Here is a 23,916-nt window from a genome sequence, read left to right as displayed (position 1 = left end):
CAAGGGGGGAATGTCAGAGGTCACATCCTCATGGAATCCAAGGGTTTCTGAGCTGGAAGAGACCTCAGGCGTCATCTAGCCCGGGGCTTCTTAAACTTTTTCCACTCACAACTCCTTTTCACCCAAGAAATTTTTAGTCGACCCAGAGTATATGGGTATATAATTTAAGTAACCTTTTAGAGTTTGCCCAGTGCTTCATGACCCCTCACATTCAGTTATTTTTTTTTGTTTGTTTGTTTTTTTTGTTTTGTTTTTGCAGGGCAATGAGGGTTAAGTGACTTGCCCAGGGTCACACAGCTACTCACATTCAGTTATACGACCCACAGTTTAAGAAGCTGGGATCTAGTCCAACCCATACCTGAAAATGAATCCCCCCTACCTCACCCAGCCCCATGGCTATCCAGCCTCTATGCAGAGAGTTCTCATTTAGGGCATCTACTACCACCTGAGGCAACCTGTTCCATTCTGGGGTAGCTCTGCATGCCAGGTAGGTTTGCTTGTTGTCTAGCCCCCTAGCTGCTTCTTCTTTTTTGCTGGGCACTGAGGGTTAAGTGATTTGCAAAGGGTCACACAGCTAGTAAGTGTCAAGTGTCTGAATCCAGATTTGAACTCAGGTCCTCCTGGTGCTTTATCCACTGCACCACCTAGCTGCCCCCTAGCCCCTAGCTTCTTAGGCCGTGGGTCATGACACCATATAGGGGTCAAAGAACTGAATGTGGGGGTCGAAAAAAATTGGCAAACAACAACATTGAGACCTGAGGACCCAAGGATGGTTGTTAGTACAATAAGCAAAGGAGATCGTCTGGGCACAGAAGCAACTTCTGGAAATGGAGCTGATTTTAACGACAATCACTCTTTCAAAAAAAGTAAAGCCAACTTTTGACTCAAAACTAGGTTGTTGGCCCCTGAAGGGGGGGTCCTCCGTGTGCCTGCCCCCCCAGATACTTAATAAATATTCATCCAACCCAAAGAGAGGTCATGTGGCATAGGACACAGGCTGTTGGACACCTGGAGCTCAGACTCCATGTCTGATCCTTGTCTGGGGTCTCTCTGGACATTAGGTGGATCCCTCATCTCATCTCCTACAGTTACAGACTGAATGGTGTCTGGACTGGCAAAGACTATACACTAACATCACCTGGGCTACATGAGCATTGCGAAGAATGGAAGCCAATACTCCAACCTCTCCCCTCCTCTGGTCAAGTTTGTCTCCATTTTCCAGAGATTTAGATTGAGTTCTGGGGGAAGGGGGGAGAAAGGAGGCATGGTTGATATTATCCATGTTAAGTACATCAATACTCTACCTGCACCTACCTGGAGTGAAATTATGAAGAAATCCCAAAACATGGAAGATGAGAAACCTTACATTCCTCTGAGATTTTGTTCAAGCCACAGGGAGGCAGGATGGTACATTGGGAAGAGCCCTTGCTTTGAGGTCAGAGGACCTGGGTTCAAATCCCACCTCCCCTCCTTGCCTGTGTGCACCATACGGTCTGCTAAGAGCTGGACATACAAAGAAAGGCTCCTCCACTTCATCTTCATCGCCATCACCGCCATCACCACCAATATTTGTCCCTGACCTCCCGGAGTATCAGTAGGGACGGTGTTCTAGGGAAAACTTGAGAAGGAGGGAACACTGGGTGCTGTAAACATCAGGGAAGGACGCAGGGAGAAAGTGAGGCCTAAGTGCATTCCCGGAGGAAGAGGTGCATTTTGACAGAGAGTGATAAGGAGGAAGAAGAAGCTGGGAATCCAGGGTGGCCTGAGCCCAGAAGCCCGAGACAGCAGGACACCATCATACAGCCAGGTGCCAGGTGCCAGGTGCCAGACAGCCCAGATTGGCTGAAATCTAGAGTGCACAAAGCGGGGAGTGTGAAATCAGCCTGACTGGGGTTGTTAAAGCACTTAGTGGACTGCCTCACACTTGGTGCAATGCCCCAAACGCCACGTTCAAAGCTTCCTATTTATCCTCGGACAATCAGGAGTCGCCGGACAGTTTTGAGTGGGAGCAATGCAGTCAGACCATCGTCTGGAGAGACCACTTGTGACAGCTTCCCTGATCTCCCTTCCATCCTAGTTGGCCACACCAATTACCTCCTTTGCATGGACTCTCTTTCCCCGCCCTATTTCAACCCCCTGCCTGAAACCCACTCCTTCCTCGACTCCATCGCCTGGAATCCTTTGATTCCTTGGCTGCTTCCAAGCATCTCCCACAGGAAACTTTCCCTATTCCCTAGTGATCAATATTCTCTCCCTCCTCCCTAAATTGTCAGGTGCTTGCTTATTTGTTTGTTGTATTTGCCCCTCCCCACTCCAATAGGATTCTAACTCCTTGTATCAGGGGCAGATTTCCTTCTGACTTTTTAGCCTCAATGACTGATGAAGAGGCTTGGATACGGTGGTGCTTGGATTAGAGTCAGGGAAAGCTGGGAGGAAACTGTTACAGGGGTCTGAAGGAGAAGAGATGGGGGCCAGCCCTAGGGTGGGAGCTCTGTGCACAGGGAGGAAGGGACAGTGTGAAGGGCATGATAGAGATGGAATGGATAGGATGAAGCAAGCACCTGAATGGGGAGGGTGCCATCCATTAATGGGGGATCAGGAGACTGCTGGAAGGTTCTAAGGAGGGCGAGCCCAGAGTTGGGAGTTCTTGATCCAGCTCTGTTTTGAAAGATAAGAACCCAATGGATTCTTATTAACATGGAGCCCAATGGTAGAGGGAGCTTGTGATGGATTCTGGGGCAGGGCATCCTTCTGAGCCAGTCAAAAATCAGAGCCAGAGGGGAAGCTAGGTGGCGCAGTGGATAGAGCACCGGCCCTGGAGTCAGGAGTACCTGAGTTCAAATCCGGCCTCAGACACTTAACACTTACTAGCTGTGTAACCCTGGGCAAGTCATTTAACCCCAATTGCCTCACTAAAAAAAAAAAAAATCGGAGCCAGCCACTCATTTCACATATCTCAATTTATTTCATTAAAAAAATTCTGCCCAACATTCACACTCAGAGCTTCCAAGACAACAAAGTAATAAATTAAATGAACAGTGGGAATCTGTGGCCCCCGCATCCCTAGGTCAAGAGGAGGCTGTGTCTCTGTGACTCCCACAGGAGTCCACCAGGGTCTGCGGCCAGTTGCCATGGTGACATCCCTTAGGGCCCATCTTCTCCTAAGCCTTCATTTTAAGGAAAAAACTGAGGGACACAAAAGAAAGGTGACTTGGCTAAGGTCTCCTAGCTTGCAAGTAACAGAGCTAGAATTCAAAACCAGGGCTTCTAATGCCAAATCAAGTGCTCTTTCTTTAATACCAACTATTACTCATCAGGAATAGTAGCTGGGGGGGGGGCAGCTAGGTGGCTCAGTGGATTAAGCACCAGCCCTGGATTCAGGTAGGACCTGAGTTCAAATCTGGCTTCAGACACTTGACACTTACTAGCTATGTGACCTGGGCAAGTCACAACCACCATTGCCCCCACAAAAAAAAAAAAGGAATAGTAGCTGGCATTTATATAGAGAGTTTTAAGGCTTGCAAGGGCTTTACCCTCACCAACAACCATGAGAGGGCCAATACTATTAGTATTTCATTTTATAGATGAGGAAACTGAGGCAAAATAGGGGTTAAAAGATTTGCCCAGGGTCACACAGTAGTAGGTGTCTGAGACTGGATTTGAATTAAGGTCTTCCTGACTCTGGTTAACGTTGTTCCACCAGGCTGCTTCAACTAATGAGTATAATGCAAGGCAGCAAAGCTGATAGAAAAATAGGAATGTGCTGGAAAGCATGCTGGACTCAGGGTCATGGTATCCAAAAATTCCTACCTGTAAGGGACCCAGGTTTCCATTCAACCTTATTTTACCAAATGAGAAAACCAAGTCCCAAGGGAAAGGAGCTTTGCCAAAGTCACATGGTTTTTAGTAGGAGCAAGAATCCAACCCAATTAGCACCTCTGCCCACCCAAATTCTCTGGGCTCAGAAGAGGTCTGGGATCCAATCCCAACTCAGTCAAGACTTTCCCAGCTACGTGCCCTGGGGCAAGTCAGAGCTGCCCATTTTACCTCTTCAATAATCCTGGCAGCTTCCTGACCTCCCAGCAAGTACTTTGTAAACCTTTAATTGAGAGAGAACTGTGGCCTGAGATCATTACATGCCCCCTTTTTCCTTTCATTGGCAAATGAGGTTAACATGATCTGGAACCTCAGTCAAGGCTGGGATGGACAGGTGCTCAACAGTCAGGCCAAGAGCATGGTGGGTAATTGGGATGTTCACTTCTCAGGGATCCCACCTGACTCATGTCAAGTATTGGACAGATGTGTGTTTGTTTTTAGACTTTGAGCTTACCATCCATGACTCCTTTGGTCTAGGCTGATCATCAAGCTGAAACTATAAATTTGTGCCTTGGAAAAAATACCAGGAAAGTGCAGAGGCAAGATTCTCTTAAAATGGAAAAGGCAAAATTGGTAAGATCCTAAGATACCTGCTTCAGGCACAGTGCTGGAGAGGCTGAATAAGAGAGGGTAACAGAGAGAGCAGTAAGTATAAAGAAAGGGCATACCCCAGCTTCCCAGAGAGGAAGCTTCTTATTTTAGCTACCTATTCTTGCTAGTTAAGCTCTGTTGTTTCTTGTGTGCCTGTAGAAGCTGAAAATGCTTATAGCACCCTCAAAATTCAGTGCCCCTAAGTTAATACCATTAGAGCAAAGGTCCAGGACCCCATCCTAGTTATAGCTCTGGCGGGTCTACCTCTAGAGGCTTGGGTGGAAAGGGCATATTTGACTCCACAGCTGTGCTCATCCTTCTCATATCTTGGTTCACAGCTGTTGGGTGCAAAAGACAAGAAGCTACACAAGCCTGGTGGCTGTCAAATAGTCTTATACCTATCTTGTATGACATTTTTGAAAAGTATATAGATTTGTAAGCTATAGAGGGGATGGCCGGTGCTTTCAAGGACCATGAGCTGCCCGTGCCACAAATGACCTCTTTTAAACACCCTCATCCTCCTGGTAACATCCTATGGCTTGGGTTCGAGGGGCCCAAGGAGCTCTGATGAATCCAGCTTGTGGATGATCCGAAGCCAGCTGTAGGTTAGAATGACTTGGCATGCTGCCAACAAAGCACTTCTAGAGTGGCTCAAAGGGCGTCACCGAGGACTTGCTGGCTGATTGGACACAGGCCGGTCACATGGAAGGAAGGAAAGCAGACACCAGCCTCATTCATTCATTCAGTCTGTTCCTTTTAGAAATCCGAATAAGTAAATCTGAGAAATGAGCTTCATCAGGTAGAATGGGGCTTGGGCAAGCTGGACATTAACCTTGGAAGGAGGATGGTGACAGTGAATCCTTCAAGGCTGAAACATCAACGCAAATACCAAGGACATTCTTGTCATCACCTCTGGTGACTAATATCCCCTTTTTACAGATGTAGAAACTGAGGCACGCACATTTGCGTGCCTGGTCTGGCATCAGATGGTGGAACCAGAGATAAAGACAGGGATCCAACCAGAATCCTAGACTTGGTGTAGGCTCCATCTGTGATGTCAGGAGGGTTAAGGACGCTTTCCGTAACATGGCTTCAATCTGAGGAAATTCTAATCTCTGCGCAATGTCCAAAGCGCTCTCACCACGCTGGGAAGAGAGAAAAGCAGGCATTACTTCCTCCTCAACGAGTCTTCCAGGCTCATCAGCAAAGCTACCATTATCTCCTAGCAATAGATGGCTGCTAAATGCCGGTGCGTGTGGGGAGGAGGGCACTGTGTGTACCAGGGGAGGAGGGAAGGGCACCATACAAGTCCAGGGATGAAAAGATGAAAAATGACCAGTCCCCACCTCAGGCAGCTTACATCTTCAGGTGATGGGAGGGAATTCAGCAGACATTTAAGTAACTACCAAGGCCCTGTCCAGGGCTGGGGATGCTCCAGTGCATTATATGCATGTGCACAGTGCATCCATATACATACATGTCCCAGCACCTCCCCTCAAGGAGTTTCCAGGCTAAGGAAAACACCAGCCGTGAGTCCTGAGAGCACACTGATGCGGCACCCTTGTGATGCAGATGGTGCCACTCACCTTATTCTTTATTGTAGGGTTCGCCATGGCATCCAGAAGTAAGGGACGATGCTTTGGTTTTTCATTTCACACGCATAATGAAGAGCCGTGCATCCAACCTAAAACAGACCCAAACCACCAATCAGTAACAATTCAAGCATGTGCCAGGCACTCTCTTGTCAATGCAAAGCTACTAACTAATAAAAAGGCATACCCCTTTAATGCATGCTCTCCTTGGAGCCTCCTAATGGCCCTAAGAGATAAAGCCTACAGGCATCATTAGCTGCATTTTACAGACACAGCTGAGGTTCTAGGTGGTGAAGGGAACTGCCCATGGTCTCACTGCTTGAAAGTGTGAGGCAGGATATGAACCCATCTCTTTCCCATTTCCAGTCCAGTCACCTTTTTGCTCTGCCTTGTTGTCTCGCAGGAGATGCTTCTCAAACAGCCACCTGGTCCTGAAAGTTCTGGGTTCAGATCTTTATCCTATTCTGTTTAGCTGCATGTAGGATGAACTGTGAGTGTGGGTGAGTATGATAACCTCCTCTAGGATGAATTTGGAAACCCTGAAAGACCAGGGGTGAAGCTAGTGGCATCTCTCAGAGAATCACCCTGGAGAGAAGGGCCAATACAGGACTTGCAGTGGGTGAAGAGCCACATGAATCATTCCCAGCTGGCCTGCCCTGTTTAAGAGACTACATCCTTAATAAGAGGTGGCTTAGAGTGGAAAGAATTCTGGGCTTGGAACCAGGAGACCTGCTGGGCTCAAGTTGCAGCTGAGTCCCTTTCTAGTGGTCACTTTGCCTCTCTGCCTCAGTTTCCTCACCTGTGAAATGGGAGTGATAGTATTTGCATTACCCTAAGGCTCTTGTGAGAATGTGTTAAACCTTGAAGCCTGAAGCAAGAACACGAGCCCACTAAAGTTCCGTACCTCAGTGGACAGAGCACTGGGTGAGGAATCAGGCAGACCTGGGTTCAAATTCTACCTGAAACCTCTTGCTAGCCTGTGTGGCACTGAGAAATCGGCTTAGATTCTCTGAGTCTTAGTTTCCTTATCTTACATTCTTTAACCGTCTCCAAAACATGCCACCTACTCTCTAGCCATCAACGCTAGCTCCTCCCCACTTGGACTCAGTCCCTGGAATGACCCTGAGCTGTGGTAGCCGAGCTGTTGCCTTACCTTGCCTGATCTACACCACCACCCCACTTCCAGGCATCTACTCTGAACCACATTGCTCCTTGTATACCAGCCCTCCTTTTCTCATTCCCCTTTTTTGAGGGAGCTCCGTACTCCTCTGCGGACCTAGGGCCCCAAAAGCAAACTGTCAGGCATACAACAATCATGTCTGAAGCTCCTGATGTGTGCCAGTCACAGTGCTAGGCACTTGGATCCCAAGCCCAAAAGCAAAGATGCCCGACTTCCAAGGAGTTTACTTTCAACTAAAAAGCACTTGTTTCCTCTTGTGAAAACATTAAGATGAGGCAAATGCTCTAATTAATTCAATTAACCAAATACTTAATAAGTTCCTACCATGTGCTATCAGTGCAGGGAATCCAAGACAAAGATGTCCTCCAGAGGTTTATATGGGGACAATGTCATTCAGAATGTGGCCCATGGAGATAGAATGATTTATCACTGGTTGGCACTGCTCTGAGCATTGGGGCTGGCTGGCCTGCAGTTCAAATGGGTCCTGCCTGTGCTTGCAATTTATTGGCTTTTATGTGAAAATTCTCAATTTATTTTTAAAATATCAGTTTATTGATTGCAAGGATTCCAATTCATTTTTTATCCGTGAAGGACTAGTCTGTGTTTTATAACTCACTTAGGATTTTACATCATAAGATCATAGGACACAGAGCTGGAAGGGACCATAGAGCCCACAGAATCTAATCCTTTCATTTTACAGATGAGGAAACTGAGGCACAGAGAGATTAAAGTGACTTGGCCAGATTGAACAGCCAGGAAATATCTTGGTATAATTTGTACTCAGGTTCCCCTGGATCACGTTCAACAATGGATCCACCGCACCATCTAATTAATTTACCAAGTCATCTGCCATTTACACATTATTCCCTCTCTCTCACCTTCTCTCTTCCATCCATCCATCCACCATAATTCAGAGTCAGTTATTGTTCACCTGATTGGACCTTCGAGGGAAGAATCTAAAGTTGGAATCAAAAGTAACAATCAAAATAGAACACCACAAAACCTTAAGTACAAAAGCCTTCAGGATAAATTAATTAATATTAATTGATCAGAGTTCTTCACTCATCTTTAATCAAGTCTTCTGGTGCTCTGGTCTGCTCGGGAAAAGCATAGCTGTCCGACTAATGGGAACGATACTTCAGGCTACAAACACCTGTGTCCAGTGCTCTATTAACTCAAAAGCTAATTGCTTCAGTCTGAAAGGAAGAAGGCCTCATTCCCCAGCCCCAAACTAAGAAACTGGAAAGAAAAGAAAGACCAGATAAAGCCAAGTGAATTGGACAAGTGAATTCCTCTTTGATGTCCCCACATCTCTCCAAGAAGTTTGTAAGTCTTTGCCTAAATGTGTCATTCCTGTGAGCTCAGAGCGCAGGCACATCCCAGAAAATGCAGGAACAGAGAGGCCTTCATTGTACAGAAGTTTGCAGGCATCTGCTCTAATACACATAGGATTCCCTTTGCCGCCATTGAAAATGTTACAATTGTAATGGAATATTCTTGTACTATAAGAAATGACAAGCCAGGATGATTTCAGAAAGGCCTGGAAAGACTTGTATGGACTGATGTATAGTGAAGTGAGCAGAACCAGGAGAACCTGTGCACAGTGACAGCAATATTGTGTGATAAAGAACAGTGAATGACTTAACTATTCTCAACAATATAATGATCTAAGACAATCCCAAAGTACTCATGGTGAAACATACTATCCACCTCCAAATAAAGAACTGATATTGATGGACATAGACTGAAGCATGCTATTTTTACTTTATTTTCTTTCACTTTTCTTTTTTTCATTCTTTTTCTTTTATTCAAGTTTTCTTGTACAAAATGACTAATAAAGAAACGTTTTACATAATTGCATATGTATAACCCACATCTGATTCCTTACAGTCTCAGGGAGGAGGGAGGAGAGAGAGGGATAGAATTTGGAACTCAAAACTTTAAATAAAAATGTTTAAAAATTGGGGGAAAATAAAATTAGGGATGAAAAACATCATTCCAACTTTGTGGCAGGGCATCAGAACTAGAGAACTGTCCTAGGAGCCTGTGACTTATAATAGCCGTGTGACTCTGGATAACACTTACTCACCCACTGCCCTAGGACATTGCTACAGACTAAGTGACAAAGCCAGGGAGGAGAGGCAGCTAGGTGGCACAGTGGATAAAGCACAGGCCCTGGATTCAGGAGGGCCTGAGTTTAAATCCGGTCTCAGACACTCGACACTTACTAGCTGTGTGACCCCGGGCAAGTCACTTAACCCTCATTGCCCAGCCCAAAAAACAAAACAAAAAAAAAAAGAACAAAAACAAAAACAAAGCCAGGGAGGATCATCATTGGTAAAGAGAGCTTTCCCTATCGGGAGTTCCCAAACTCAATAAAGTCTCAGATTTAGTCCAAAGCATTGTTCTTTACCCAAAGAAGGGTCAGATTTCTTAAAAGTAGGTGAATGATTTGGATGGAAGCCGGTAATCTTTGCAACCAAAAGTTACATCTTTGTCAAACTTTAAATACTATGCAGATGTAAGCTCTTCCCATCTACACCCAATCAGCTTTTGCTGGAAGATGCCTTTATCAGTTGGCTTCAGGCACTAGTGGGATGATCCTCATTGGGGGCGCCACAGAGGATGTTATGTGGGGGGCATAGGCTGGACCGGACCATCTCTGAGGTCCCCTCCCACTCTGAGTCTTTGTGATTATGAATAACAGAGGGGCGGCTTTTAGATGTGACATGAGGCAACAAAAAACCTCCATTCTAAACCAAATCCCTCCCTACCAACGGAAGGCTGCCCCAAGGGACTGGCTGCCTTCCAGGTGGTCTCCCCATCCTGGGACATCCCCAAGGGAAGGCTGGGTGACCCTTGCCTGGAAAGATCCAGAGGGAGGGGCTGCTTGCTCTCTCTGGATAGACTCCAAGGCATCTTCTAGCTCTGTGGATTCTGTGACAAGTTCTTCATTTGTTCTGAGACAGACAAAACTATATACTTACGTAGTCTGTGGCATTAACATCTGCACCAGCATGGAGTAACATCTCGGACGAGATTCTCATTCTGTTTTGTCTTTGATATCTGAGTTACACAGGATGAGACAATAGACATTAATTTAATGTTTTCCCAGCACATGAAATCTGGAAGAGGGACGACATGGTGTGACATTAAAGACAATTTGTTTGTAGAGATGACTTAAGTAATAGGCCGCAACTTCTTGTGGCTCAGTAGATAGAGCACTGGGGGTGGGGTCAGGAAGACCCAAGTTCTAAGCCTGCCTGAGACATTTACTAGCTGTGTGACCTTGGGCAAGTCACATAACCTCTGTTTGCCTCAGTTTCCCCAACTGTAAAATTGAGATATCAATAGAACCTATGTCCCAAAGTTGTGAGGATCAAATGAGATGGTTTACGTCAAGTGCTTAGTAAACCTTAGAGTATTATAGAAATGTCCCCACTCTCCCTCTCACCATCCTTTCTACTTCCCTTTTCCCATTCTTTGATAGCCATAAATAACAATCCCCATTTCTAAACTGTCCTTCAGGTTAACCAAGCACTTTCCCCCTCAAGGAGGTTTCATGAGTATTACTACCTGCACTGGACAGATGAGAAACTGAGGCTTGGGCACACCAAGTGAGTTTCCCAGCATCACACAGCTAACAAGTCTCAAGGTGGGATTCAAAGCCAGAATTCCTGATCCCAATTCTGTTCTCTTCCTGCTACACCAGGAAGTAAAACCAGACACGTAAAATTAGAGGGAAAAAGTCGCTCATCCAGCAGTATTGAGGCATCCCAGTGTGTCTGGTGCTGAGGACAAACAGTCCCAGTGCTTGGACAAAAGCCTGACAAATGGGCCGGCACAGGCCAGCAAGAAGCTGCATCAACGCCATTCCAACAGAATCACCACCTTTTCCTTCCCTGGGCTGAACTCATCCAACAGATGCAAGATTTACAAAGGGAATAAATAGCCCATGTGTGAGCAGTGAGCTCTGCCCAGTACTGAGATGGCCCATCCCCCCATTCTGCCAAAGATGATGCGCCCAGACAGGACAGGAGCAGGCCTGGGGTAGGGGCGGGGGTGGGGGGGGAATACAACCACCTGGCCAGGCTCCCACAAGGAGCCCAGGAACTATGCGGATGTCAGGAGAGGGGTCAGCCCCTCCTTGTTCCTCCTCTACTCACCATCAGGAAGTAGCCAATCAGAAGCACAGGCATCAAGAGAATAATGAGGAGATAGTCAAGGAAGGTGAACCTTTTCCTCACCGCATAATGGAGGCTGGTTCTCTCTTTCTAAGAAGAAAGCAAATTGTTTAAAGGAAGGGAATCTCCTCGTTGACATTTAGGGTCACCCTTTTCCTCTCTGATTTGGCATGTTCTGATTCACAGATAGGGAGGATCTTCATGCTATTGGAAAGGACTGTTCAGCTTCCTGATCTCTGAGCCGTCTGTTATCCAATCTTGGCTTTAATTGCAGAAAAGTTTTTAATCCCCGGAGCCATTTTCCCCCTTTTACCTAGAGTTAGCTGGGCTCTCTTCTTCAGCTAATATACTTTGTGAATGAAAACGGTGGTTAATATCAGCCAAAGCAGACCCCAATTAGGGAGGTAACCCTTTTCCTTGCCTAATGCAATTACTTTCTAACTTAGGGTGGCTCAGAGACTGGGAAGCTTGTTGCCAGCCCCGTGCATGTACAAAGAGCAGGATGGAGAGCCGGGAGGAAGATGGTGGCTTGGCTCTCCTTGCTTTGGTTTGGTCCTTGCTCTGGTTCACTGACATGGGACACCCAGAGAGTCTCGGGAACCAGAAGCTGCCCACTAATGGCGGTGTGTACTTGTGGGAGAGGCTTCCCAGGATTATGGGGGATGTTTTTGGCTATTCTCACTCTTGCTTTTTTGAATACTTTGAACAAGCTGTGTCCTCTGGGTCACTAATGGGCAGCCCCCTCTAGCTCCGTCAATTCCCCATTGCTCCTCAGATCATTTCAGGGGTTGCTGCCTTCCAACAAAACACAAGGTCTTGTTTGGTTCTGTGGCACTGATGTTGGCTGCAACCCCCGAGATCCTCTGGGGTTCCCGTGGAAATGAACCAGAGCAGACATCAAAATCTAAACTGAGAGGGTGAGGCCATTGTTCTCCCTCTGGTCCCACGTCCCAGCTTTTATTACAGATGCGTGGCCAGCCACAGCCTCTAGGCTCTGGGCCTCCCTATACTTCCACATCTGTTCCCCATCCCCACTCATCATCAACAACAACCACAGAATGCTGAATAGGCATGGCAGGCAGTCTGCTTTATGGTAGACCAGAAGCCCTGGAATGGAGGACCTTCTTTGAGGTTATCTAATTAACCTTTCATTTTAGGATGAAGACATTGAGGCCCAGAGAATCTATCAGAACTTGCTCGTGGGTAATGAGAGACATAGCCAAGTTTCCTCCCCATGTCTCCTGACTATAAAATCAGTGTCTTTTGCACTGTACACCACTATAGGAGGCTGTGTGGGGATGATAGAAAGAACACTGACCCCTGGAGTCAGCAGGACTGGGTTCCAAAAACCCTTTTGATGCCTACTCCCCTGTGTGCTTGGATAAGTCACTTGATCTCCATGGGCCCCCCAGATTCCCCATCTTAACATGAGGGAAAGAGCTATCAAATGACCACCGAGGTCCCCCTTCAATGTCAATGAACAATCCCTTCAGCCTTGAGGAGACGTCATTCATTCACTGACCTGCTTCAGGTCTAAAGGGACAGAAACTCCCTCCACCCTCCCCACTCGCTCAGATGTTCTCACCTGATTTTTGGCATTCACATTGGCATTTCTCCGTAAAAGGAATGCCACTATCTTTCAGGTGTCCCCGCCTGCAAGCACAGATCAGGGGGGTGTCTCCGTTGAAGCTATCTTGAACGTTCACATAATTGTTGTCTCTCTTACCCACCTCCAGACTTCATTGAAGTTATTCCTGATAAGCTGCTTGGCAGATGGGCTGAGGGAAGGGGAAGAGACAAGCACGTCTCTAAATATGTGGGATAGGAATCAGTGCCCTAGACTTCATTTGGAGTCAGAAATCCTGGGCCTGATCCGAGGCTCTCCTCTGCTAAACTCTGGAGACATAAAGAAGGGCAGAAATCATCCCTGTCCTCCAGAAGCTTTCATTCTATTGGAGGAGGCATTCGATACATGTGTACAGACGAGATACCTACAGGTAAGTAGGAGGAAGGTAACCTTAAAGGAGAAGGCTCCAGAAGGGGGAGGAGGGCTTGGGAAATTCCCCTTGCAGAGCTGAAGCAGGAAGGAAGCTGAGGAGTCTACATTTAGAGCTGGAAGGGATCCTTGAGGCCATGTACCCCTCATTTTGATAGTTGAGGAGGAAACCGAGGTGGCATAGCGTTTAACACTCAACAATGTCAAAAAGAAGGTGGGTTTGCGGGAAATTAAAAACAACAACAACAAAGTTGGAAATTTTGATTTACATTTAAGAAATGAAAGAAGGCATTGGTTTGTAGATTACCCAGAAGCTCCACGTCCTATCACCAGTATTTTCTTCAAGAAAAGTTGCAGTGATTGTTTACCACCTCAGGAAGGGGAGAGGGGAGGCAGGGAAGGAGGGATAACATTGGGAACTCAAACTTTAAATAATTTTTTTTAAGTCACAGAAGGTTTAGGGCATGCTGAGCACTGACCAACATCACCAAAACCAAATTAACACTATATCGATGTACAGGAATCAACTTAAGACTTATTTCAGAATCAGTTGTCTGACTGTACAAAACTCATCCTTAGACTAGTTGGAGCAAGGGTCAAAATCAATATCAAATTAGTATAGATGAGAGGATGACATCACAGGCAACTACAAAAGATCCAACCAGACTAATTAAATAAGCATTTGACTCTGAAAAATGAGAAATGGATTAAAAATAAATTAATTTTCATTATCACCATTCATCAAGAGTTTAATAAATTGCTACAGCAGGAGGTAAAATAGCCCAGAAATTGTATCCATCACCAAATACTAGTCATTACAAGGAGAGAAACATGGCAATCCAAAGACAATCCATGATTTTGTGGACAAGTTCAATTTGTAGGGAAAAGGTATAGGAAAGAGTACATAAAATTGACTCACCAAATAGCAAAAAGTTTCAAGGCGAAGAACACTACAGAAGACGGACACTACATTATATGAGTCTCACTAAACCAGATCATGCCAAGAGCATTTAGAGATGAAACCTCTAGAAGAACAGACTGTCCAGAATTTCTCTAGAGGTCTATCTCATCATCGACAGCAATGGTACCAACACATCTGAATTCTGACCTCAGTAAGTGATGTATGATTATATGAGGAACCAGGAATGGCATGTAAGTCAGGTGGAAAGACAGGCCCAGATCCAGAATAGGCCCATACTGAAGGTGACACATTTCAACATGGGGCTAATGGGAATAGAACTGTGCAAGAAACCTGTAAGTCTTTAGATATGGCTCCTGGATTGATTGGATATTGCTTCACTATTTTCTTAGGGCTGAGGGGGAGTGGGGGTATATGAGGAATTGACTGTGATATGAAAACAGAAGGCATCAATAATTTTTATAATAGAACATATAGGCAAGAAAATATGCTTGCTACTTTTCAGAGTTTGAATCACCAGCACCATTAACTGTAACCTTTGACTTACTTGTCTTACATTTTAGGAAAATGGAATCCATCTCTCACACCCCTTTCTTTGTCTGCTGATTGTTCAGTCTCGTTCTTTCACTCTGAAAGTTTACTGTTTATTTATTAGACTATCAGTGACAGAATGTTTGCTTCACTAAGAAGTCTGCTAATTGGTTATTGCACTGGACCATAGTTGTCCCTGGGGCCCATAAAGATGGTGGGTGGGAAGAAGAGGAGAGGAAGACGAGGAAGGCGATGGGGTTCATCTCTTGAGTGGAGGAGACAATTGACTTGGATAGTCCCCAGGGGCACCAGTACCCTAGCATGTTGGTGCTCAATGTCCATTCCCTCATGACTACAGGATCACATATTTAGATCTAGAAAGACCTTAGAATCACCTAATCTAACCCCGTCATTTTGCAGATAAAGAGACTGAGAACCCGAGACGAGAAGCAGCTTGCTGAAAGCATCTCTCTAGTTGTTGGCAAGCCCTCTGATGGCAATCCAGTATCCTTCCCATTCACAGCACTGCCTCCCAGGGGCTTCCTAGCCCCCTGACTGCTACCAGTAATTTAACTCATGAAATGTACATGACTCTTGTTTCCCCTTGGAAGCCTCAGTTTCCTTCTCTGTCAAAAGAAGGGGTTAGACTGGGTCTGACATCTGTGTGCTACTGGATGGACCATGCAGGAATCACAGATAATCACCAGTGGCAGCCCAGCCCTAGAACTGCCATTCCCTATATTCTAACTCAAAACGCTATCTTCAGGACAGACAGCGGTGTCTAGCTTGGAGCAGAGGCAAGATGAGCCACGATGGACCGGGGTTGGTCTCCACAGTTTCTGACAACTAGAGTTCTTTGATGCTATAAAGGCAGCACATCAGGGAATCGTTAGGGAATCTCATTTTGGCTTGATAAGTCAGAATTACCAAGTCTTTCCTGGGGGCCTCTATGGAACTTGTCAAGTATTAAAGAGGAAAACCCAGGCACGTTCACATTTCCTAAAGCTTTATTAGTGTCCACAAAACACTGCCACCAAAAACTACCCTGTGGAGGAGCCGGCACAAATATGCTAATTTCCATTTTAGCAACATTACAGTTGTCATTGTTTGTGTCCTATCCCCAGTGGTGAACTTCAAGAGAGCAGAGACTGTCTTCTCTCACCTTTGTATCTTCCCTTGGGTCAAGCTAAGGAAGCTGTACACAGTAGGTGCTCAACAATGTGGTCAAATGAATAAATCAAGCTTCCAAGACACTGTCACCTCCTCCATGAACCCTTCCCTGGTTTCCTCAGCAAGAAAAGATCTCACTCTTCTCACGCTTCTCACAGTACATTCCCTGGAGCTCCCAAGAGTCTCTTTATTCTGCCTTCTTGCCTCATTATTTTGGGATTTTTTCTTCCCTTCTGTGTATTGAATAATAAGTTCTGCACTGTGTTGAGCCAATCTTGGCATCCTCAGTGCAAGCCCAGGACCCCAAGCTTCCTAGACACTCAGTAACTGTTGTTGAATTTCCATTGTTGAATCTGTGCCTGCCACCTCCACTTCCTTTACCTTCCATTCTTTTCTTAATCTACTATGATCTGGCTTCTGCCTGGGCTGTTTGACCAAATCAGCTCTGCCCAAGGTCACCAGTGATGTTGTATTGGCCAAATCCAGTCTTCCTCCTCCTCAGCCTCTGTCACAGCTGACACCGTTGTCAGGCAATCCTTTTCCTCTGGGTATTTCTGACCACTACTCTCTGGCTCCAATGGGATGCCACAAACCTTGATCTTTCCTGAGCAATGATCTCAGAGACTAGAATGGGGTCTAGTGGAGGGTAAGCAGGATGGAGATGGGACCAGAGAACATGAGCATGCAAAGATTGATATGAAGGGACTCAGGATGTTCAGCTGGGGGAAGGAAAACTTAGGGGGAACATGATGGGTAGATGAGGGAACTCACCTGAGGAAAAAGCTGTCTTTCACTTGACTCCTCAGAGCGAGCTAGAAACAGTGTGTGGACACTTCAGCAAAGGCAGATACAGACTAGACACACGGAAATACATCTTAACAATCAGAGCATCCTAAAAGGCATTGACTGCCTCAGGATGACCAGCAGCCTTTCAAACTAAGCTTGTAGAGGAGAATCTTATTGAGGCTTAAGTTGGCCTGGATGCCTCTGACATCCTTCCAGCTCTGAGACCTCTGACCTACCCTCTATAAAATGGGACACCTGGACTATGTAGTCTCTAGATCCCTGCCCACAAGTCTATGAATTATTAGCTCCATTTTAGAGATTATACGTTACTCAACTCGACAAACATTGTGGAATATAACAGGCACTTAATAAGTACTTGCTGAATTGGATAGAAACTTTTAATCAGGCACCTACTAAACAAGGAGACCAGATATATGTATGCTCTCCATCAGGTGTCTGCTACTATGATGGAGGAAATCAACTCAGAATCCAAGTTGAACAGGGATTTTCCTGTGGGTAGTGATGTCCTCCAAACATGCCTGTTTTGTGATGCCATACTCAGGTAGCACCCAAACCCCAAAACACTACACAATCTCTGGAAGAGATCTGTGCCACTTGGAAGAGTTCAGCTTGATCATTCACACAGGAAAGACCAAGTCGATGAATAATGTCTATTGTCCAGATTAAGACATGTATTTTAATGGAAACCTTAAAGAGCCTTGTTCTATTGGTGTTATAAACAGGGACAGACCAATACACTTGGACAAGGTTAGGCTTGGAGTTTGAAGAAGAGAGACGAGAGGACTGTATTCCCTGGAGAAATTTGCAAAGTTCCTTTAATAACCAAGCTTCCCATAAGAACAAAGACCCTCTTTTCAATAGTATTCCTCTAGCCATGTCTTTTTTTTGCCCAAGAGACATGGAACACAGCAGCCTCCAAAGAATTAAACTGAATATCACTCTGACAGCAAAGGAAAGACCAGGAGAGAGGGGCGGCAGTACAACGTAGAGTCAAGAGGAATTTCAAAAAGCAATATGTCATCAAGGAATTCTATGATAGCAATAGAAGGATGAATCAATTGCACAGCCTAGGTGACGGGTCACAGGTGGGCCCTGGGGAGCAAATGAAGATGACCTCTTGCATGTTGGGTAGATGTCCTATGGTGACCTCTGGGGTGGGCATGGACAACAGTCACCCAGGATGGATAGACATGGATTGGCTGCAATCCACACCTTCAAAGGAATTATTCACAGGAATCACAGATCCATTTGAACACTTTGACATTTGAACATGGGGAAGCATGTACTAGGCACACAGGAATAAACCAGAATGCCATCCCTGTCCTTAAGAAGGCTATATTCTAATAGGGTGGCTAGAAATAGGGTCGCCAGGTAAGAAAACTACAAGGTAGGAAGTGATAAGTGCCCAGGAGGGGGTCCAGCAAGGTGCTGGGAGATGGTTGGAGGGAAGGGTCACTTCCCATTGGGGCACTGGGAGAAGATGACAGGGCGGCTTCAGAGAGGAGGCCTTAGAGAAAGGGAGGTGGTGAATGAAGGAATTAGGGTGAGATGCCTAGCTTGAACCCAAGACTATCCCATTCCCCACAGTAGCCATTCCAAACTTTTCCATCTCTCCTCAAGCCTCCCACATCAGCCCCTCTCCCACTCACTCATCAGAGAGCAGAGGAGAAAGTGAGGCCAGTTGTGAGCTCCTTCTTTTCCCCATCTCACCTCACTTGGATGTCTTTCCCATCATCTCGCTCCTTCACCTCACCTCACATGAAGAGATAGCGCTTCTCCTTGTCAAGACCAGCCCCTGTTCATACAGCCTTCACCTCATCCTCTCCCTTCTTTCAAGCAAGTTTCCTCCACCATCCTCCACTTGCTCGATCAACTCCAGTAGCTCCCTAAGAGCCAAGGATCAAGTATAAAACCTCCCTTGGCTTTTTAAAGCCTTTTCTGACTGGGCCCCTTCCTACACTTCCAGGCCTCCCCCGTCCGGCCTCCCCAGGCCCGGCCTCCCCAGGTGTTGGCTCTCCCACAAGCCTTTCCTCTTGACCCTAAGCACCTCCTGCACTCTCACTGTTCCCCACATCCGGAACTGTCTCCTCATCCCTACCCTCTGGCACCTTCAAGCCTCAGCTAGGAGCCCACCCTCAGCAAGAAGTCTTTCCGCCCCCTCCCCTTGCCCCCGACAATGCTGGGGCCTTCTCTCGGCTGGTTATCGCCAATGAGTCCTGTCTGTATCTTGTTGGTACATAGCTGTTTGTTTGTTGTCGACCCCCCTCCCCAATCTCTGTAGATGGTGAGCTCCCTGAAGGCAGGAATCATGTTTCTGCTTTTCTTTGTGTCCCCAGAGCCTAGCACAGTGGTACACAGCACATAGTAGGTGCTTCACAAATGCTTGTTGACTGACTGACTCTTTTACTCTATCCCATACTCCATGAGGTTTGCCGAGAAAACACAGTGGGGTGCACTGGAAAAATACCTGAGTGTGGAGTGGGAATCCCGCCTCAGATATTTGCTGGCTGTGCATCCACAGACAAGTCATTTAACCTCAGTTTGCTCACCTGTGAAATGAGAATAATATTGCCCAGTCCCAACCTCACAACATTGTTTAAAGCTCAAAGTCAGTGATGGATGTGAAAAGGCTTACAGTTCGTTCTATCCGACTCTCCATTAGCTAGCCATCTCCTGCTGGCTTCTGTTAAAATCCAGCAAAGAAAGACAGAGACCCGTGCCTGTCCTCAAGAAGCTGCACAGCCAATGGGAGAAACAGCACATGAGCCACGTGCAGACAAGATGGAGACGGGGCAGGATGGGAGGTGTTTTTAGCCTTGGGTGCTCTGGTCCAGCCCCCGCAGGGAGGAGCCTTCCCAGAGCAGGAGCAAGGGTTGCTATGGGTCAGTCTGTAGAGTAAGGCGAATGAGGCTCGGGAAACGTCCTGCATCCGTGACTAGGAGTCCCCAGTGACTTTTGAGAAAACATTTGCAGGAGAAGGTGGGGAGCCGGGTGGGAATGAGGGGGGAGGAGTGGTTTGGCAGTAAGGAAATGGAGGCAATGGGGCGGTGGCTACTTGTATGAAAAGTTTGGCAGGGAAAGAAAGAGGAAAAATGAGAGGCAGGGAGGGAGGGAGGGAGACGGTGAGTCAGACAAAGGGTTTTGTGCCTGTGGGGTTTTTTTTTCACCAAGATAAGGGAGGGCTGCTCTTGTCTGAAGGCGATAGGGCCAAGTCGCTGGAGAGGAGGGAGAGTGAAGCCAAGTCTAGGATGGGGTTCTAGGAAGAGGCAGGATCCGGGGGCCGGGGAGAGCAAATAAACCAGACCAAAAAGAGAGAAGGGGCAATTCTGCCTCCAAATTGATGAGGAAGCAGGAGAGAACCTTTGAGGCAGAGGAGAGATTAGCTCATCGATGCAGAGGGACTGTCTCTGGAGAGCAGATTGTCAATCATACAAGCCTCTATTAATTGCCCGCTGTGTACAATGCAAAAACAATGCATATACAGCGTTAGAGATATGGAGGAAAAACATTGTGCCCTCCAGGCGCATACGGTCCACAGAGTGACTGAGGGCTCAGTGACGTCAGGGTGGATGATACTGGGGCATTTAGTCTGGAGAGGACAAGACTCAGGGGGAAGTAAAGTCATCTTCAAATTTCTTTGAAAAAAAAAAAAAGATTATCCTTGTTCTGCTCGGGCCCAGAACATCTGAGAGGAACGGGGAAAAGTTGCAAAGAGGCAAATTTGGACTGGGAGTCAGGAAACACTCCCACAAGGACTGGCCCAGACCAGAGGGGGCTGCCAAGGCTGGGGACGGGATCCCCCACTTGGGTTCCAAGGTCCCATTGACTTAGTGACATAATATTTACAAAACACTTTACATCCATTATCTTGTTTGGTCCTCACAGCAACCCTGTGAGGTCTTGGAGAGTACACACGAGAGTTATTGTCTCTATCTTACAAATGAAGAAACTGAGGCTGCATTAGGCTAAATGACTTGCCCCCTCACACAGCTAGCAAGTATCCAAGCTGATCCCTTCGGACTCCAGACCCAGTACTCTCTGCACCACACAAAAGCTGGGTTTGTTCTAAAGGGGAGTCTCTTTCCTGTTTGGTCCAGATTAGACCTCTGAAGCATCATCCAGCCCTAAGATTCAGCATTGAAGTGAATGACCAGGGAGTCCAGGATGCACAAAGTCAAGTGTAGACAGAAGGGGGCTGGTGGATGGGGGTCCAGGAAATGTAGGTCCCAGGGAAGGCCCAACAGATGGCAAGATAAGGCCAACAGAGGGACAAATAAAGCAGGAGGGGAAGGAATAACTAGTTTTAGGCCTTGGAGGCAGGAGGCTAAGACCCACGGTATGGCTATGCAGGGGCAGCACAGTGCATCAAGTGCTGGGTCTGCAGTCAGGACTCCTCTTCCTGAGTTCAAATCCAGCCTCAGACACTGACTAGCTGTGTGACCCAGGGTAAGTCATTTCACCCTGTTGGCCTCAGTTTCCCCACCTGTGGGGACAGCTAGGTGGTGCAGTGGATAAAGCACCGGCCCTGGATTCAGGAGGACCTGAATTCAAATCCAGCCTCAGACACTTGACACTTACTAGCTGTGTGACCCTGGGCAAGTCACTTAACCCTCATTGCCCCACTAAAAAGAAAAAAAGAAAATTTCCCCACCTGTAAAATGAGCTGGAGAAGGAAATGGCAAACCTCTCCAGTATCTTTGCCAAGAAAAGCCCAAATGGGTCACGGAAGAGTCCGACATGACTGAAACACCTGAACAACTGGTTACAAAATGAGTGGAGATGAGGGTCATTGACTGGGAGTGGTAAGACTGCAAGGCCAAGGTGCCCTGTGAGTCATCACCATAAATGCTGATGTCAAAAGAGATTATAGCAGGCCAATTCCAGCAAGCCTTTGGAGAAGGTAATTATCAGCAGTTATTATAGCAGGGTGGAGGGAAAATGGAGGCCTGGTGTTGAAGTCACTGGAACAGGTGGACATGGGCCGTGGATGGGGAGGATGCCGAGGGTGAGGCACGTCCAGGCTGCAAACAAGGTAGGGAGTGACAGGCACAGAGAAAGGGCCCCAAATCACAGTCCCCCGTCAGAGCTGACAGGACCCGCCCTCACCGAGCCAGCAGGCTTGACAAGGGGCCAAACGTAAACTCCCCCAAGAGCCAGCAAAAGCCCTTCCCCGACTGGCCCTTCCGGCCTCTTCAGCCTCCCCACCCAGGACTCCCATCCAGCACCTCACACTCAGCCCTGACGGCTTCCTCACTGGCCCTCCCAGGGGATGCTCCATCTCTGGGCTTACACAGGCAGTCCCGACCCCTGGAACTCTCTCCCTCCTCATCTCCGCCTCTTGGAGCCCCTGGATTCCTTCTGGACGCGACTCAACAGCCACTTCGTCAGGTGCCTTTACCTGGTCCTCTCCAGGTGCCGATGCCTTCCCCTGGTATCTACGCTTTGGGTATCATATATACCAGTGGACAAGAAGGGGGCGGGCGACTGGCCAAAGGGCCCTGGTCCTTGGGGCATCAGACACAGACCCATTCAGAATGCCCATGGCTGCTGGAATAGCTGCTAACGCAATTCAGTTCCACAAGCGTGGGCCCCATGGACTCTCCCTGCTTCCCGCACCGTGGGGCCGTGGGGTGTGTTCATCGACGGTCGCCTTCCTTTCTGTGGCATCCAAATCCTGCCAAATTTGAGGGTGAAGGGAGCTGACCGAAGGGGCCTGGGCTGAGGGTGGAGGGTGAGGTCACCAGAAGCACAGAACCCACGAGGTGGAAGGGACCCCAGCCACCCAGCCCTGAGCAAGAAATGGGACCGTCCAGACCCATCCTGCCAGTGGGTGGGAACCCACCTCCCCCACCCCGAGCAAGGACCCCTCTCCCTTCCGACCACGTGGCGTAAGCTCCTGATCCTGCTCAGACCCCCCAGAATCTGGAGCCAGCTGCCCCCCCCCCTCAGGTTCCTGCTCTTCACCTTCCGGCCACACTTGACTCCACCTGGATCTGCCTGCCCCACCAACTGACCACCCTCTCCTCCTTTGCTCCACCCCTCCTCCGTGTCTCTGTATGATCTCCTCTCTCCCCTCACCCCCCGCCCTCTGTTTCTTCTGGGAACAGATCAATAGGCTCCGCCTCCCTCCCCCCCCCCCCCGTCTGCCCTCCTCCGAGGCCCGAGAGGTTTAGAGGGTGGGCATCCATCCTGCCGGGAGCCAGCTTAAAAATTCCCAAGTCACTGTCCCAGGCCCCAGGACCGCAGGGCATTGGGGCAAATCTGCCAGCTCTGTCCTATCTCCCACTGCTCGGTTGGAAGGCTAGATGCCGCTGAGGAAGGAGCCTCCCTCCCCTTTGCTTTCCATCTTGGGTGTCTGACCACCACGCCACCCTGCCACACAGTGCCCCTGCCACGCCATGCCCTGGAGGCTGTGTTTGGGGGACTGCATGGCAGCCCACACTGCCAACGATTAGTAGATGAACAGAGCTTTGATTTGCAGTTCTAGCACCTGGGTTCAAATCCCGGCTCCGCTGTTCCTCAGTGTGTGGCCCCGGGAAGCCCCTTTCCCTTTCATCTATCAAATGGTGGTGCTGACGCAGATGGCAGGACCTGGGATGACGGATTTAGGTCATCTCTGAGGACACTCCCGGCTCTAAGGCCACCATCCCATGGCTATCCTTAGTGTATATGAATGCCTGGCTATCTGACCCTCCCACTTAAATGCTTTGAGAATAGGGGAGTGGGCAGATATGGGTCCCCCACACTCCACTGTGACCCTTCCACCTCTTCAGGTGGAGGTGAGGGGAGCTGAGAGTTGCTGTGGCTAATAAAATGCCTCCCCTTCTGGCTAGTCCCTTCCCTTAAGTGCCCAGCTCCAAGGGTTCTGCGCACGTTGGAGGGCGATCGCTGGCTTGTTGGGTTAGATTGTCGGCCCCCAGGTGTGCGACCCATCCCCAGGACTCCTTCAGCCTCTTAGGGGCAGAACAGAAGGCCTCTAGGCTAGGGCTGCAGCAGCCTGTGACGCTTGCTGTGACTGAGCCAACCTGCATCTCCCACAAACATTTCGTAAGCCTCGAGGATGTGCCTGG

General features: G+C 47.8%; 1 protein-coding gene across 1 annotated transcript; it reads right to left on the bottom strand.

Annotated features, from left to right (window-relative positions):
• Nucleotides 1-1,682: 1,682 nt before the first annotated feature.
• On the bottom strand, nucleotides 1,683-22,486 carry ANKRD22 (ankyrin repeat domain 22). The gene is given in 13 exon segments (XM_043980242.1): nucleotides 1,683-1,849; nucleotides 5,429-5,612; nucleotides 6,054-6,100; nucleotides 6,103-6,151; nucleotides 10,227-10,268; nucleotides 10,270-10,305; nucleotides 11,406-11,513; nucleotides 13,009-13,062; nucleotides 13,064-13,149; nucleotides 13,152-13,176; nucleotides 13,178-13,201; nucleotides 21,809-21,867; nucleotides 22,411-22,486. Coding segments are annotated over 13 exon segments (957 nt in total).
• Nucleotides 22,487-23,916: the final 1,430 nt, after the last annotated feature.

The sequence above is a fragment of the Dromiciops gliroides genome, chromosome 2, assembly GCF_019393635.1.
Source record: "Dromiciops gliroides isolate mDroGli1 chromosome 2, mDroGli1.pri, whole genome shotgun sequence".
NCBI classification, from domain to species: Eukaryota; Metazoa; Chordata; class Mammalia; order Microbiotheria; family Microbiotheriidae; genus Dromiciops; species Dromiciops gliroides.
The sequence above is the reverse complement of the archived record's forward strand: the minus strand, read 5'-3'. Positions and strand labels throughout refer to the sequence as shown.